The 16,514-nt window shown below is 47.2% G+C and overlaps 2 protein-coding genes across 2 annotated transcripts in view; one reads left to right on the forward strand and one right to left on the reverse strand.

Moving 5' to 3' along the window:
• Positions 1–16,514, reverse strand: part of LOC135507544 (ninein-like) — a 29,351-nt gene that overhangs the window by 2,775 nt on the left and 10,062 nt on the right. The window contains exons 10-13 of the mRNA XM_064927050.1: positions 15,656–15,835; positions 15,257–15,406; positions 14,855–14,947; positions 13,612–13,719 (exon numbers count right to left, since the gene is read on the reverse strand). Coding sequence (XP_064783122.1) covers positions 13,612–13,719; positions 14,855–14,947; positions 15,257–15,406; positions 15,656–15,835 — 531 coding nt within the window. The remainder of the gene's footprint in view (positions 1–13,611; positions 13,720–14,854; positions 14,948–15,256; positions 15,407–15,655; positions 15,836–16,514) is intronic.
• LOC135508564 (keratin-associated protein 4-12-like) lies at positions 13,860–14,725 on the forward strand. Its single transcript, XM_064928841.1, is given in 3 exon segments — positions 13,860–13,987; positions 14,019–14,466; positions 14,468–14,725. Coding segments are annotated over 3 exon segments (834 nt in total).

Here is a 16,514-nt window from a genome sequence, read left to right on the forward strand (position 1 = left end):
TAACATGCTATAAATACTCATAGCTGAGTAACATGCTATAAATACTCATAGCTGAGTAACATGCTGTAAATACTCATAGCTGAGTAACATGCTATAAATACTCATAGCTGAGTAATAGGCTATAAATACTCATAGCTGAGTAATAGGCTATAAATACTCATAGCTGAGTAAACTATAGGCTATAAATACTCATAGCTGAGTAACAGGCTATAAATACTCATAGCTGAGTAATAGGCTATAAATACTCATAGCTGAGTAATAGCTATAAATACTATAGCTGAGTAATAGGCTATAAATACTCATAGCTGAGTAACATGCTATAAATACTCATAGCTGAGTAATAGGCTATAAATACTCATAGCTGAGTAATAGGCTATAAATACTCATAGCTGAGTAACATGCTGTAAATACTCATAGCTGAGTAACATGCTATAAATACTCATAGCTGAGTAATAGCTATAAATACTCATAGCTATAAATACTCATAGCTGAGTAACTCATAGCTGAGGCTATAAATACTCATAGCTGAGTAATAGGCTATAAATACTCATAGCTGAGTAACATGCTATAAATACTCATAGCTGAGTAATAGGCTATAAATACTCATAGCTGAGTAACAGGCTATAAATACTCATAGCTGAGTAACAGGCTATAAATACTCATAGCTGAGTAATAGGCTATAAATACTCATAGCTGAGTAACAGGCTATAAATACTCATAGCTGAGCTATAACATAGCTGAGTAAGGCTATAAATACTCATAGCTGAGTAATAGGCTATAAATACTCATAGCTGAGTAACAGGCTATAAATACTCATAGCTGAGTAATAGGCTATAAATACTCATAGCTGAGTAATATGCTATAAATACTCATAGCTGAGTAAGCTGAGGCTATAAATACTCATAGCTGAGTAACAGGCTATAAATACTCATAGCTGAGTAATAGGCTATAAATACTCATAGCTGAGTAATAGGCTATAAATACTCATAGCTGAGTAATAGGCTATAAATACTCATAGCTGAGTAATAGGCTATAAATACTCATAGCTGAGTAACAGGCTATAAATACTCATAGCTGAGTAACATGCTATAAATACTCATAGCTGAGTAATAGGCTATAAATACTCATAGCTGAGTAATAGGCTATAAATACTCATAGCTGAGAGTAACATGCTATAAATACTCATAGCTGAGTAACATGCTATAAATACTCATAGCTGAGTAATAGGCTATAAATACTCATAGCTGAGTAACATGCTATAAATACTCATAGCTGAGTAATATGCTGTAAATACTCAAAATTATTGTGTTCTATGTGAGTAATCTATTCTTACAATAGCAAAGATGTGTCAAGATAACATCTGAGTAAGAGGATACCATCAGATCCTGTGGTATATAACACCAAGGAAGATAGGCCTGAGTTGAACACAAAAAACCCTGATGAAACTAGATGCTTTATTAGGTCTTGATTCTCCTCCGGTGAAATACATTGTACTGCATTTATTACAAAGTGACATCACAGCTAAATAAATAGATTAAAAAAACAAACTAATATATAAATATAAAAATTATTTGATCCAGAGACTTTAAAATACAATCTACAAAACAATCATAAACATAAAAAAAGTCAAACATAGCAGGCTATAAATACTCATAGCAGTGCAATAGAGAATAGAATCTTGACTATAAATTCTGAGTAAAGACACTTCTAAAGTAACACTTCTAAAGACACATCTAAAGACACTTCTAAAGACACTTCTAAAGACACTTCAATAGCAAAGACACTGATTGTGTTCTAAATAAATAGATTAAAAACAATACATATAACACCGAGGAAGAAGGCCGTTGAACACAAACAAAACCATGAAACTAGATGCTTTATTAGGTCTTGAAAGCATTTATTACAAAGTGACATCACAGCTAAAAAACAAACTAATATATAAATATAAAGATTATTTGATCCAGAGACTTTAAAAGACAATTCTAAAGACACTTCTAAAGACACTTCTAAAGACACTTCTAAAGACACTTCTAAAGACACTTCTAAAGACACTTCTAAAGACACTTCCAAAGACACTTCTAAAGACACTTCTAAAGACACTTCCAAAGACACTTCCAAAGACACTTCCAAAGACACTTCTAAAGACACTTCTAAAGACACTTCTAAAGACACTTCTAAAGACCCTTCTAAAGACCCTTCCAAAGACACTTCTAAAGACCCTGAGACTGAGCTTCGACAGTAAACAGGAAATGCTACATGAACATAATAAAACTCATGGAAGAACAGGAATCAAAACATTTGCATAATTACAATGAAACTGTTTCCCATTTGTTTACTATCAAACTATTGTTGTTGAGTTCAATACTTTTGGTAACTAACTGGTATCGCAAGAACGTTGGACTCGTAACCGGAAGGTTGCTGGATCGAATCCCTGAGCCGACAAGGTAAACATCTGTTGTTCTGCCCCCGAACAAGGCAGTTAAACCCCACTGTTCCCCGGTAGGCCGTCATTGTAAATAAGAATTAGTTCTTAACTGACTTGCCTGGTTAAATAAAGGTGAAATAAATACAAATAAATAAATAAAAAGATAAAAACAAAATATTATTGTTTTTAAAAATTTTAAATATCAATATGCAGGTCTGGAAAAATATGTCCAATAATACATTCTGTTGAAAACTAGGAATCTACTGCAAACCGGAGTATATTTCATGGATCTAGGTCCTTGTAGTTCACCTACTGTTACGGAGCTCAAGTTGTTTCAGAAAGCCCTTTAATCTGAGGAAAATAACAAAGGATACCCTGTTTTACGCTGCTACACTGCCACCTAGTGGCAGCATACCATCGTTACACATTCATGCCCTTACGATTAAGTAGTTCTAACATCCCATTCCAATCACTGTCCACTGTACCGTAACACTCTGATTTTTTCTTCCAGTGCTTCAAGCATAAGTGGGGCAGGGGGACGAGGTCAGGGGACAGGAAATGGAGACTTGGAGGATTGGTTGGGGCTGGGGTTAGTTGATGTGAGAAGGACGGACAGAGAGAAAGGTTTGGAGGACTGGTGGGACATGTGAAGAGGACTGGACAATAATTTGGGGTGTCTTGAAGGATAGAGGCATGATTTGGGGGTTAGGTGAGTCAGGCAGGGGAAAAGGTTTGGAGGACTGGGGGAACGTGATGTTAGAAGCTGCCAAGTTGCTTGCTGTCTGTCAGAGTCCACCAATCCTCCGGTAGCTGTCTGCATGAGCGGCCCTCTGTTCTGGCATTGCAGCACCCTGGAGAGAGAAGGCAGGTACACTTCACCAGGGCTCACCCCTCCATCCAGTCCTCTAATACATGAAGCTTCTAAAGGCAGGGCTATGCAATTAGCACAGCTTTAAATAGTCCCCTCTGTCTGGGACAACTGAAGGACTCAGTGCAATCTGAGAACAGGGCTAAACAGTTAGATGACTAGACTATAGCAAAACTAACTAAAATTGGTAGAGGGCAAACAATTACGCCAGGCTATGACTTCACAGTGTAGCAAAGGACGATCCACCTCAAAATGTTAGAGAGGCCATGACAGAGACAAGGCCTACTGCTATTCAGTGGGAGGAGGATGGTTCTGCTTCATTAAACAGAAGACCCATGAAGAGTCCAGTATCACCACGTACCTTCATCCCACCCAGACTATAATCACCCCCCACCCAGACTATAATCACCCCCACCCAGACTATAATCACCCCCACCCAGACTATAATCACCCCCACCCAGACTATAATCACCCCCACCCAGACTATAATCACCCCCACCCAGACTATAATCACCCCAGACTATAATCACCCCCCACCCAGACTATAATCACCCCCCACCCAGACTATAATCACCCCCCACCCAGACTATAATCACCCCCCACCCAGACTATAATCACCCCCACCCAGACTATAATCACCCCCCACCCAGACTATAATCACCCCCTCCCCAGACTATAATCACCCCCCCCAGACTATAATCACCCCCCACCCAGACTATAATCACCCCCACCCAGACTATAATCACCCCCCCACCCAGACTATAATCACCCCCACCCAGACTATAATCACCCCCACCCAGACTATAATCACCCCCACCCAGACTATAATCACCCCCCACCCAGACTATAATCACCCCCACCCAGACTATAATCACACCCAGACTATAATCACCCCCACCCAGACTATAATCACCCCCCACCCAGACTATAATCACCCCCCACCCAGACTATAATCACCCCCACCCAGACTATAATCACCCCCACCCAGACTATAATCACCCCCACCCAGACTATAATCACCCCCACCCAGACTATAATCACCCCCACCCAGACTATAATCACCCCCACCCAGACTATAATCACCCCCACCCAGACTATAATCACCCCCTCACCCAGACTATAATCACCCCCACCCAGACTATAATCACCCCCACCCAGACTATAATCATCACCCCCCACCCAGACTATAATCACCCCCACCCAGACTATAATCACACCCAGACTATAATCACCCCCACCCAGACTATAATCACCCCCACCCAGACTATAATCACCCCCACCCAGACTATAATCACCCCCACCCAGACTATAATCACCCCCCACCCAGACTATAATCACCCCCACCCAGACTATAATCACCCCCACCCAGACTATAATCACCCCCCACCCAGACTATAATCACCCCCCACCCAGACTATAATCACCCCCACCCAGACTATAATCACCCCCACCCAGACTATAATCACCCCCCACCCAGACTATAATCACCCCCCACCCAGACTATAATCACCCCCTATAATCACCCCCCACCCAGACTATAATCACCCCCCACCCAGACTATAATCATCCCCCTACCCAGACTATAATCACCCCCACCCAGACTATAATCACCCCCACCCAGACTATAATCACCCCCCACCCAGACTATAATCACCCCCCACCCAGACTATAATCACCCCCACCCAGACTATAATCACCCCCACCCAGACTATAATCACCCCCCACCCAGACTATAATCACCCCCCACCCAGACTATAATCACCCCCACCCAGACTATAATCACCCCCACCCAGACTATAATCACCCCCCACCCAGACTATAATCATCCCCCCACCCAGACTATAATCACCCCCTACCCAGACTATAATCACCCCCCACCCAGACTATAATCACCCCCCACCCAGACTATAATCACCCCCCACCCAGACTATAATCACCCCCACCCAGACTATAATCACCCCCACCCAGACTATAAATCACCCAGACTATAATCACCCCCACCCAGACTATAATCACCCCCACCCAGACTATAATCACCCCCACCCAGACTATAATCACCCCCACCCAGACTATAATCACCCCAGACTATAATCCCCCCACCCCCCACCCAGACTATAATCACCCCCCACCCAGACTATAATCACCCCCACCCAGACTATAATCACCCCCACCCAGACTATAATCACCCCCCACCCAGACTATAATCACCCCCCACCCAGACTATAATCACCCCCCACCCAGACTATAATCACCCCCCAGACTATAATCACCCCACCCAGACTATAATCACCCAGACTATAATCCCCCCACCCAGACTATAATCACCCCCACCCAGACTATAATCACCCCCACCCCTATAATCACCCAGACTATAATCACCCCCCACCCAGACTATAATCACCCCCCACCCAGACTATAATCACCCCCCACCCAGACTATAATCACTATAATCCCCCACCCAGACTATAATCACCCCCACCCAGACTATAATCACCCCCACCCAGACTATAATCACTATAATCCCCCACCCAGACTATAATCACCCCCACCCAGACTATAATCACCCCCACCCAGACTATAATCACCCCCCACCCAGACTATAATCACCCCCCACCCAGACTATAATCACCCCCCACCCAGACTATAATCACCCCCACCCAGACTATAATCACCCCCACCCAGACTATAATCACCCCCACCCAGACTATAATCACCCCCCACCCAGACTATAATCACCCCCACCCCTATAATCACCCCCACCCAGACTATAATCACCCCCACCCAGACTATAATCACCCCCACCCAGACTATAATCACCCCCCACCCAGACTATAATCACCCCCACCCAGACTATAATCACCCCCCACCCAGACTATAATCACCCCCACCCAGACTATAATCACCCCCACCCAGACTATAATCACCCCCACCCAGACTATAATCACCCCCACCCAGACTATAATCACCCCCACCCAGACTATAATCACCCCCACCCAGACTATAATCACCCCCTATAATCACCCAGACTATAATCACCCCAGACCCCCACCCAGACTATAATCACCCCCCACCCAGACTATAATCACCCCCACCCAGACTATAATCACCCCCCACCCAGACTATAATCACCCCCACCCAGACTATAATCACCCCCCACCCAGACTATAATCACCCCCACCCAGACTATAATCACCCCCACCCAGACTATAATCACCCCCTACCCCCAGACTATAATCACCCCCACCCAGACTATAATCACCCCCACCCAGACTATAATCACCCCCACCCAGACTATAATCACCCCCCACCCAGACTATAATCACCCCCCACCCAGACTATAATCACCCCCCACCCAGACTATAATCACCCCCACCCAGACTATAATCACCCCCCACCCAGACTATAATCACCCCCACCCAGACTATAATCACCCCCTACCCAGACTATAATCACCCCCACCCAGACTATAATCACCCCCCACCCAGACTATAATCACCCCCCCCCACCCAGACTATAATCACCCCCTCCCCCAGACTATAATCACCCCCACCCAGACTATAATCACCCCCCACCCAGACTATAATCACCCCCCACCCAGACTATAATCACCCCCACCCAGACTATAATCACCCCCCACCCAGACTATAATCACCCCCACCCAGACTATAATCACCCCCACCACCCCCACCCAGACTATAATCACCCCCACCCAGACTATAATCACCCCCCACCCAGACTATAATCACCCCCCACCCAGACTATAATCACCCCCACCCAGACTATAATCACCCCCACCCAGACTATAATCACCCCCACCCAGACTAATAATCACCCCCCACCCAGACTATAATCCCCCCCCAGACCTATAATCACCCAGACTATAATCACCCCCACCCAGACTATAATCACCCCCACCCAGACTATAATCACCCCCACCCAGACTATAATCACCCCCACCCAGACTATAATCACCCCCACCCAGACTATAATCACCCCCACCCAGACTATAATCACCCCCACCCCCACCCAGACTATAATCACCCCCCACCCAGACTATAATCACCCCCACCCAGACTATAATCACCCCCCACCCAGACTATAATCACCCCCACCCAGACTATAATCACCCCCCACCCAGACTATAATCACCCCCTAATCACCCCCACCCAGACTATAATCACCCCCCACCCAGACTATAATCACCCCCACCCAGACTATAATCACCCCCACCCAGACTATAATCACCCCCACCCAGACTATAATCACCCCCCACCCAGACTATAATCACCCCCACCCAGACTATAATCACCCCCACCCAGACTATAATCACCCCCACCCAGACTATAAGACTATAATCACCCCCACCCAGACTATAATCACCCCCCACCCAGACTATAATCACCCCCACCCAGACTATAATCACCCCCACCCAGACTATAATCACCCCCACCCAGACCCCCACCCAGACTATAATCACCCCCACCCAGACTATAATCACCCCCACCCAGACTATAATCACCCCCACCCAGACTATAATCACCCCCCACCCAGACTATAATCACCCAGACTATAATCACCCCCACCCAGACTATAATCACCCCCCACCCAGACTATAATCACCCCCACCCAGACTATAATCACCCCCACCCAGACTATAATCACCCCCACCCAGACTATAATCACCCCCACCCAGACTATAATCACCCAGACCCCCACCCAGACTATAATCACCCCCACCCAGACTATAATCACCCCCACCCAGACTATAATCACCCCCCACCCAGACTATAATCACCCCCCACCCAGACTATAATCACCCCCCCCCACCCAGACTATAATCACCCCCCACCCAGACTATAATCACCCCCACCCAGACTATAATCACCCCCACCCAGACTATATAATCACCCCCCACCCAGACTATAATCACCCCCACCCAGACTATAATCACCCCCCACCCAGACTATAATCACCCCCACCCAGACTATAATCACCCCGACTATAATCACCCCCACCCAGACTATAATCACCCCCACCCAGACCACCCAGACTATAATCACCCCCACCCAGACTATAATCACCCCCACCCAGACTATAATCACCCCCACCCAGACTATAATCACCCCCACCCAGACTATAATCACCCCCCACCCAGACTATAATCACCCCCCACCCAGACTATAATCACCCCCCACCCAGACTATAATCACCCCCCACCCAGACTATAATCACCCCCACCCAGACTATAATCACCCCCACCCAGACTATAATCACCCCCCACCCAGACTATAATCACCCCCACCCAGACTATAATCACCCCCCACCCAGACTATAATCACCCCCACCCAGACTATAATCACCCCCACCCAGACTATAATCACCCAGACTATAATCCCCCACCCAGACTATAATCACCCCCACCCAGACTATAATCACCCCCACCCAGACTATAATCACCCCCACCCAGACTATAATCACCCCCACCCAGACTATAATCACCCCCACCCAGACTATAATCACCCCCCACCCAGACTATAATCACCCCCACCCAGACTATAATCACCCCCCACCCAGACTATAATCACCCCCACCCAGACTATAATCACCCCCACCCAGACTATAATCACCCCCCACCCAGACTATAATCACCCCCCACCCAGACTATAATCACCCCCCACCCAGACTATAATCACCCCCACCCAGACTATAATCACCCCCACCCAGACTATAATCACCCCCACCCAGACTATAATCACCCCCCACCCAGACTATAATCACCCCCACCCAGACTATAATCACCCCCACCCAGACTATAATCACCCCCACCCAGACTATAATCACCCCCCACCCAGACTATAATCACCCCCCACCCAGACTATAATCACCCCCACCCAGACTATAATCACCCCCACCCAGACTATAATCACCCCCCCCAGACTATAATCACCCCCCACCCAGACTATAATCACCCCCCACCCAGACTATAATCACCCCCACCCAGACTATAATCACCCCCACCCAGACTATAATCACCCCCCACCCAGACTATAATCCCCCACCCAGACTATAATCACCCCCACCCAGACTATAATCACCCCCACAGACTATAATCACCCCCACCCAGACTATAATCAGACTATAATCACCCCCACCCAGACTATAATCACCCCCACCCAGACTATAATCACCCCCACCCAGACTATAATCACCCCCCACCCAGACTATAATCACCCCCCCCCACCCAGACTATAATCACCCCCACCCAGACTATAATCACCCCCCACCCAGACTATAATCACCCCCCACCCCAGACTATAATCACCCCCCACCCAGACTATAATCACCCCCCACCCAGACTATAATCACCCCCCACCCAGACTATAATCACCCCCCACCCAGACTATAATCACCCCCCACCCAGACTATAATCACCCCCACCCAGACTATAATCACCCCCCACCCAGACTATAATCACCCCCACCCAGACTATAATCACCCCCACCCAGACTATAATCACCCCCACCCAGACTATAATCACCCCTACCCAGACTATAATCACCCCCACCCAGACTATAATCACCCCCACCCAGACTATAATCACCCCCCACCCAGACTATAATCACCCCCACCCAGACTATAATCACCCCCACCCAGACTATAATCACCCCCACCCAGACTATAATCCCCCACCCAGACTATAATCACCCCCACCCAGACTATAATCACCCCCCACCCAGACTATAATCACCCCCACCCAGACTATAATCACCCCCCACCCAGACTATAATCACCCCCACCCAGACTATAATCACCCCCCACCCAGACTATAATCACCCCCCACCCAGACTATAATCAGACTATAATCCCCCACCCAGACTATAATCACCCCCCCACCCAGACTATAATCACCCCCCACCCAGACTATAACCCCCACCCAGACTATAATCCCCCACCCAGACTATAATCACCCCAGACTATAATCACCCCCCCAGACTATAATCACCCAGACTATAATCACCCCCCACCCAGACTATAATCACCCCCCACCCAGACTATAATCACCCAGACTATAATCACCCCCCACCCAGACTATAATCACCCCCACCCAGACTATAATCACCCCCTACCCAGACTATAATCACCCCCCACCCAGACTATAATCACCCAGACTATAATCACCCCCCAGACTATAATCACCCCCCACCCAGACTATAATCACCCCCCACCCAGACTATAATCACCCCCCCCCAGACTATAATCACCCCCCACCCAGACTATAATCACCCCCTACCCAGACTATAATCACCCCCCACCCAGACTATAATCACCCCCACCCAGACTATAATCACCCCCACCCAGACTATAATCACCCCCCACCCAGACTATAATCACCCCCCTACCCAGACTATAATCACCCCCCCCACCCAGACTATAATCACCCCCCACCCAGACTATAATCACCCCCCACCCAGACTATAATCACCCCCACCCAGACTATAATCACCCCCCACCCAGACTATAATCACCCCCACCCAGACTATAATCACCCCCACCCAGACTATAATCACCCCCTATAATCCCCAGACTATAATCACCCCCACCCAGACTATAATCACCCCCTATAATCACCCAGACTATAATCACCCCCCACCCAGACTATAATCACCCCCACCCAGACTATAATCACCCCCCACCCAGACTATAATCACCCCCTATAATCCCCAGACTATAATCACCCCCTCCCCAGACTATAATCACTATAATCCCCCACCCAGACTATAATCACCCCCTACCCAGACTATAATCACCCCCACCCAGACTATAATCACCCCCCACCCAGACTATAATCACCCCCACCCAGACTATAATCACCCCCCAGCCAGACTATAATCACCCCCACCCAGACTATAATCACCCCCACCCAGACTATAATCACCCCCTACCCAGACTATAATCACCCCAGACCATAATCATCCCAGACTACGACCACCATATCAGAGCTCTACATCAAAGAACACTGCATCCAAAAACCACACACTAAAACACCAAACCCAGAAGGTGAACACGCGCGCGTGCACACACACACACACACACACACACACACACACACACACACACACACACACACACACACACACACACACACACACACACACACACACACACACACACACACACGTGTGAGAACATGAAGGTGGTGTAGTGATGAAGGTGCTGTAGTGATGAAGGCAGGACAAAATGTTCCAGCTACAGAAATAAAATAATAACATATTGAATGAAAATATATATTTATATTCCCCAACTGTTATAGAGGTAGAATAAAACATATATTTATATTCCCCAACTGTTATAGAGGTAGAATAAAACATATATTTATATTCCCCAACTGTTATAGAGGTAGAATATAAAAGCCACATCATTTGTCACTTCTCTTATCAAATATTTATATTCCCCAAAGTGAAAAATGAGAGATATTTTGTCAGGTGTTTGTGGTTCTGGTCCCATCAGAGAGTAATCAATGTGTTTGTGGTTCAGGTCCCATCAGAGTGTAATCAATGTGTTTGTGGTTCTGGTCCCATCAGAGAGTAATCAATGTGTTTGTGGTTCCGGTCCCATCAGAGTGTAATCAATGTGTTTGTGGTTCAGGTCCCATCAGAGTGTAATCAATGTGTTTGTGGTTCCGGTCCCATCAGAGTGTAATCAATGTGTTTGTGGTTCCGGTCCCATCAGAGTGTAATCAATGTGTTTGTGGTTCCGGTCCCATCAGAGTGTAATCAATGTGTTTGTGGTTCAGGTCCCATCAGAGAGTAATCAATGTGTTTGTGGTTCCGGTCCCATCAGAGTGTAATCAATGTGTTTGTGGTTCAGGTCCCATCAGAGTGTAATCAATGTGTTTGTGGTTCAGGTCCCATCAGAGTGTAATCAATGTGTTTGTGGTTCAGGTCCCATCAGAGTGTAATCAATGTGTTTGTGGTTCCGGTCCCATCAGAGTGTAATCAACGTGTTTGTGGTTCCGGTCCCATCAGAGAGTAATCAATGTGTTTGTGGTTCCGGTCCCATCAGAGTGTAATCAATGTGTTTGTGGTTCAGGTCCCATCAGAGAGTAATCAATGTGTTTGTGGTTCAGGTCCCATCAGAGAGTAATCAATGTGTTTGTGGTTCCGGTCCCATCAGAGTGTAATCAATGTGTTTGTGGTTCAGGTCCCATCAGAGAGTAATCAATGTGTTTGTGGTTCAGGTCCCATCAGAGTGTAATCAATGTGTTTGTGGTTCTGGTCCCATCAGAGAGTAATCAATGTGTTTGTGGTTCAGGTCCCATCAGAGAGTAATCAATGTGTTTGTGGTTCCGGTCCCATCAGAGTGTAATCAACGTGTTTGTGGTTCCGGTCCCATCAGAGTGTAATCAATGTGTTTGTGGTTCGGTCCCATCAGAGTGTAATCAATGTGTTTGTGGTTCAGGTCCCATCAGAGAGTAATCAATGTGTTTGTGGTTCCGGTCCCATCAGAGTGTAATCAACGTGTTTGTGGTTCCGGTCCCATCAGAGTGTAATCAATGTGTTTGTGGTTCGGTCCCATCAGAGTGTAATCAACGTGTTTGTGGTTCGGTCCCATCAGAGTGTAATCAATGTGTTTGTGGTTCCGGTCCCATCAGAGTGTAATCAATGTGTTTGTGGTTCGGTCCCATCAGAGTGTAATCAATGTGTTTGTGGTTCGGTCCCATCAGAGTGTAATCAATGTGTTTGTGGTTCCGGTCCCATCAGAGAGTAATCAATGTGTTTGTGGTTCAGGTCCCATCAGAGTGTAATCAATGTGTTTGTGGTTCAGGTCCCATCAGAGTGTAATCAATGTGTTTGTGGTTCAGGTCCCATCAGAGTGTAATCAATGTGTTTGTGGTTCCGGTCCCATCAGAGTGTAATCAATGTGTTTGTGGTTCCGGTCCCATCAGAGTGTAATCAATGTGTTTGTGGTTCAGGTCCCATCAGAGAGTAATCAATGTGTTTGTGGTTCCGGTCCCATCAGAGTGTAATCAATGTGTTTGTGGTTCCGGTCCCATCAGAGAGTAATCAAGGCAGATCAGAAGGTCCAGGTATTCCCATAATCAACGGTAAAGTTGGAATGTGTCAGTAATGAGCTGCTGAACACAGTGAGAGTGATGATACTGTATACTAAGTGCTAGATTGTAGATCACCAGATATGCCAACTGCATATTGATTCAAAGAGCAGGAATGGCATATAGAATTAGGATTCAGTTATAGTTAGAGGCGTGATTAGCCTGCTACGGGATGTGATGGGTAGCCCTCATCTCTCTCTCTCTCACCTGTATGTTCTCTGGGTTGAGGTCGTCCCTGCGGTGTTGCTCTCTCCGCTCACCAGGCATCCTGCGAGGGGATGTGGGCAGCATACCAACCAGCTGGACTTGGAGGGCCTGGACACACCAGACAGACAGACAGTCAGGAGAGAGACAAGGAGAGACACAGAGAAAAGAAGATAGACCAAAAGAGAGAGAGACAGAGAGACAGGACATAATGTAGGGTGGGAGGGAGAGAGATTAGATAGATGAAGGTTATGTCAAAGGGACATGAGTGTGAGGACAGGAGGAGCCAGGCCAACTGTTGCCAGGCCAACTGTTGCCAGCCCAACTGTTGCCAGCCCAACTGTTGCCAGCCCAACTGTTGCCAGCCCAACTGTTGCTAGCCCAACTGTTGCCAGGCCAACTGTTGCCAGCCCAACTTGCCAGCCTAACTGTTGCCAGCCCAACTGTTGCCAGGCCAACTGTTGCCAGGCCAACTGTTGCCAGCCAACCTGTTGCCAGCCCACCTGTTGCCAGGCCAACTGTTGCCAGGCCAACTGTTGCCAGCCCAACTGTTGCCAGCCCAACTGTTGCCAGCCCAACTGTTGCGAGACCAACTGTTGCCAGCCCAACTGTTGCCAGTCCAACTGTTGCCAGCCCAACTGTTGCCAGCCCAACTGTTGCCAGCCCAACTGTTGCCAGCCCAACTGTTGCCAGCTCAACTGTTGCCAGCCCAACTGTTGCCAGCCCAACTGTTGCCAGCACAACTGTTGCCAGCCCAACTGTTGCCAGCCCAACTGTTGCCAGCCCAACTGTTGCCAGCTCAACTGTTGCCAGCCCAACTGTTGCCAGCCCAACTGTTGCCAGTCCAACTGTTGCCAGCCCAAACTGTTGCCAGGCCAACTGTTGCCAGCCCAACTGTTGCCAGCCCAACTGTTGCCAGCCCAACTGTTGCCAGCCCAACTGTTGCCAGTCCAACTGTTGCCAGCCCAAACTGTTGCCAGGCCAACTGTTGCCAGGTCCAACTGTTGCCAGCCCAACTGTTGCCAGCCCAACTGTTGCCAGCCCAACTGTTGCCAGCCCAACTGTGTTTCTGGAAAACTGCTGGAGTTACATGGTAGTTTTAAAACTAGTTTTATAGAAAACGACAGAAGAAAAGGAGACATTAAAAGGGAGTCCAGGTGTTTGACAGGGAAAGGCAAATGCAGTGAGATTAGATGAGAGGAGCGTATCTGTGGGGGAAGTTAGGGAAGGTCGGTAGGGAACTGACCTCCAGAAGCCGTGCCTGTAGCTGGGCCTGTTGGGTCTTCAGACCTTCGTTCTCCTGACGAAGACTCTCCAGCTCTCTCTGGACCTCACACACCTGACAACCACCACACAAGGCCACGAGAAAAGGAAAGCCACAAACATAACAAACCCATTGTCAAAAAAGTGAGAACTGCTTCAGAAATACTTATGAATGGTGGGTGGGAAGTTAAGCATTGTTGTGAGTTTTGTTTTCCATATTTTTGACATTTAGGTTTATCCAATTAATAATCAAGGAAAATTTGTTATCAATAAAAAAAAAAATCACGTACTGTATGAAATGTCTGAATTTCAAATAAAACGTGAAAAAACGATCAAGAAATCATAACAGTATACATTAATGTAATAACTCCTCCTGTTAAATGACCTTGTTCTGAGCAGAGAGTAGCTCCTGATGCATCACGTTCAGCTCTCTCTTCAGAGCAGTCTTCTGCTGTTCCACAGTCTCCACCATGCTGGACTGGCCCTGCTGTTTCTGCTGCTTCACGGTGAAGATGGCTGCCTCCAGCTGACGCGTCTGTGGAAAGACAATACAGGGTTTCAAAAGGGTATGCATATGCAGGGTGTATGGTTCTATGAAATCTCTAGAACGTAAAGGGGACAGTTTCCTGGACACACGTTAAAGCCTAGACCTTGACTGAAATCCACGCTCAACTCAGAATCTCCATTAAAAGCTCTGTGTCTGGAGAAAATACTGGCCCCGAGACCTTGAGACATCAAAACCAATTTGATCATGTCTGCATTTTATTTGCCTCTGTTATCTCACCTTGTCCCTGCTGTGGTGAAGGTCGTCCTTGGTGTTGTGGAGTTCCATGGTCAGCCTCTCGTTCTCCTGCCTCAGCAGCTGCTGCTCCTGTTCCACCAACCTGGCCAGCTCGTCCCGGTACAACTTCTTGTGCTGGCTCTGGTATCCGCTGGAATGCAGGGCCATCTCCAGAACCTGGTTCTGATTTAAGGAAACAACCAGGCTGAGCATTCAAATCAAATCAAATTTATTTATATAGCCCTTCGTACATCAGCTGATATCTCAATGTGCTGTACAGAAAACCAGCCTAAAACCCCAAACAGCAAGCAATGCAGGTGTAGATGCACGGTGGTTAGGAAAAACTCCCTAGAAAGGCCAAAACCTAGGAAGAAACCTAGAGAGGAACCAGGCTATGTGGGGTGGCCAGTCCTCTTCTGGCTGTGCCGGATAGAGATGTTCTCTGCCCCTTAGAAATAACTACATTTTTATTTAACCAATCATTGAGGTCAGGACACCTGGACTGAATAATTACCGGAAAGGACAAAGCCCCTCAGACCACATAAAAGGTTACTAGACGATAAATATAGGTGCCAATGTGGATATTTGAATCACCACAGGTCTATCCGGCTTGTATAATCAACCAATCAGAAATGTAGCTGAGCGGGCCTCCTGGTTTGGGTGTATTGCTACAGGGTGTCTGGTTAAAGACGAGGTGTATATAACTTCAAAGAAATAAGTTGAATGAATGTCACCACACCAAACAATCAACCACCCACCCAGCCAACGAAGCAATTACCCACCTAAACAACCAACCAATCAACCACCCACCCAGCCAACGAACCAATTACCCACCTAAACAACCAACCAATCAACCACCCAC

The sequence above is a fragment of the Oncorhynchus masou genome, chromosome 21, assembly GCF_036934945.1.
Source record: "Oncorhynchus masou masou isolate Uvic2021 chromosome 21, UVic_Omas_1.1, whole genome shotgun sequence".
Classification (NCBI taxonomy): Eukaryota; Metazoa; Chordata; class Actinopteri; order Salmoniformes; family Salmonidae; genus Oncorhynchus; species Oncorhynchus masou.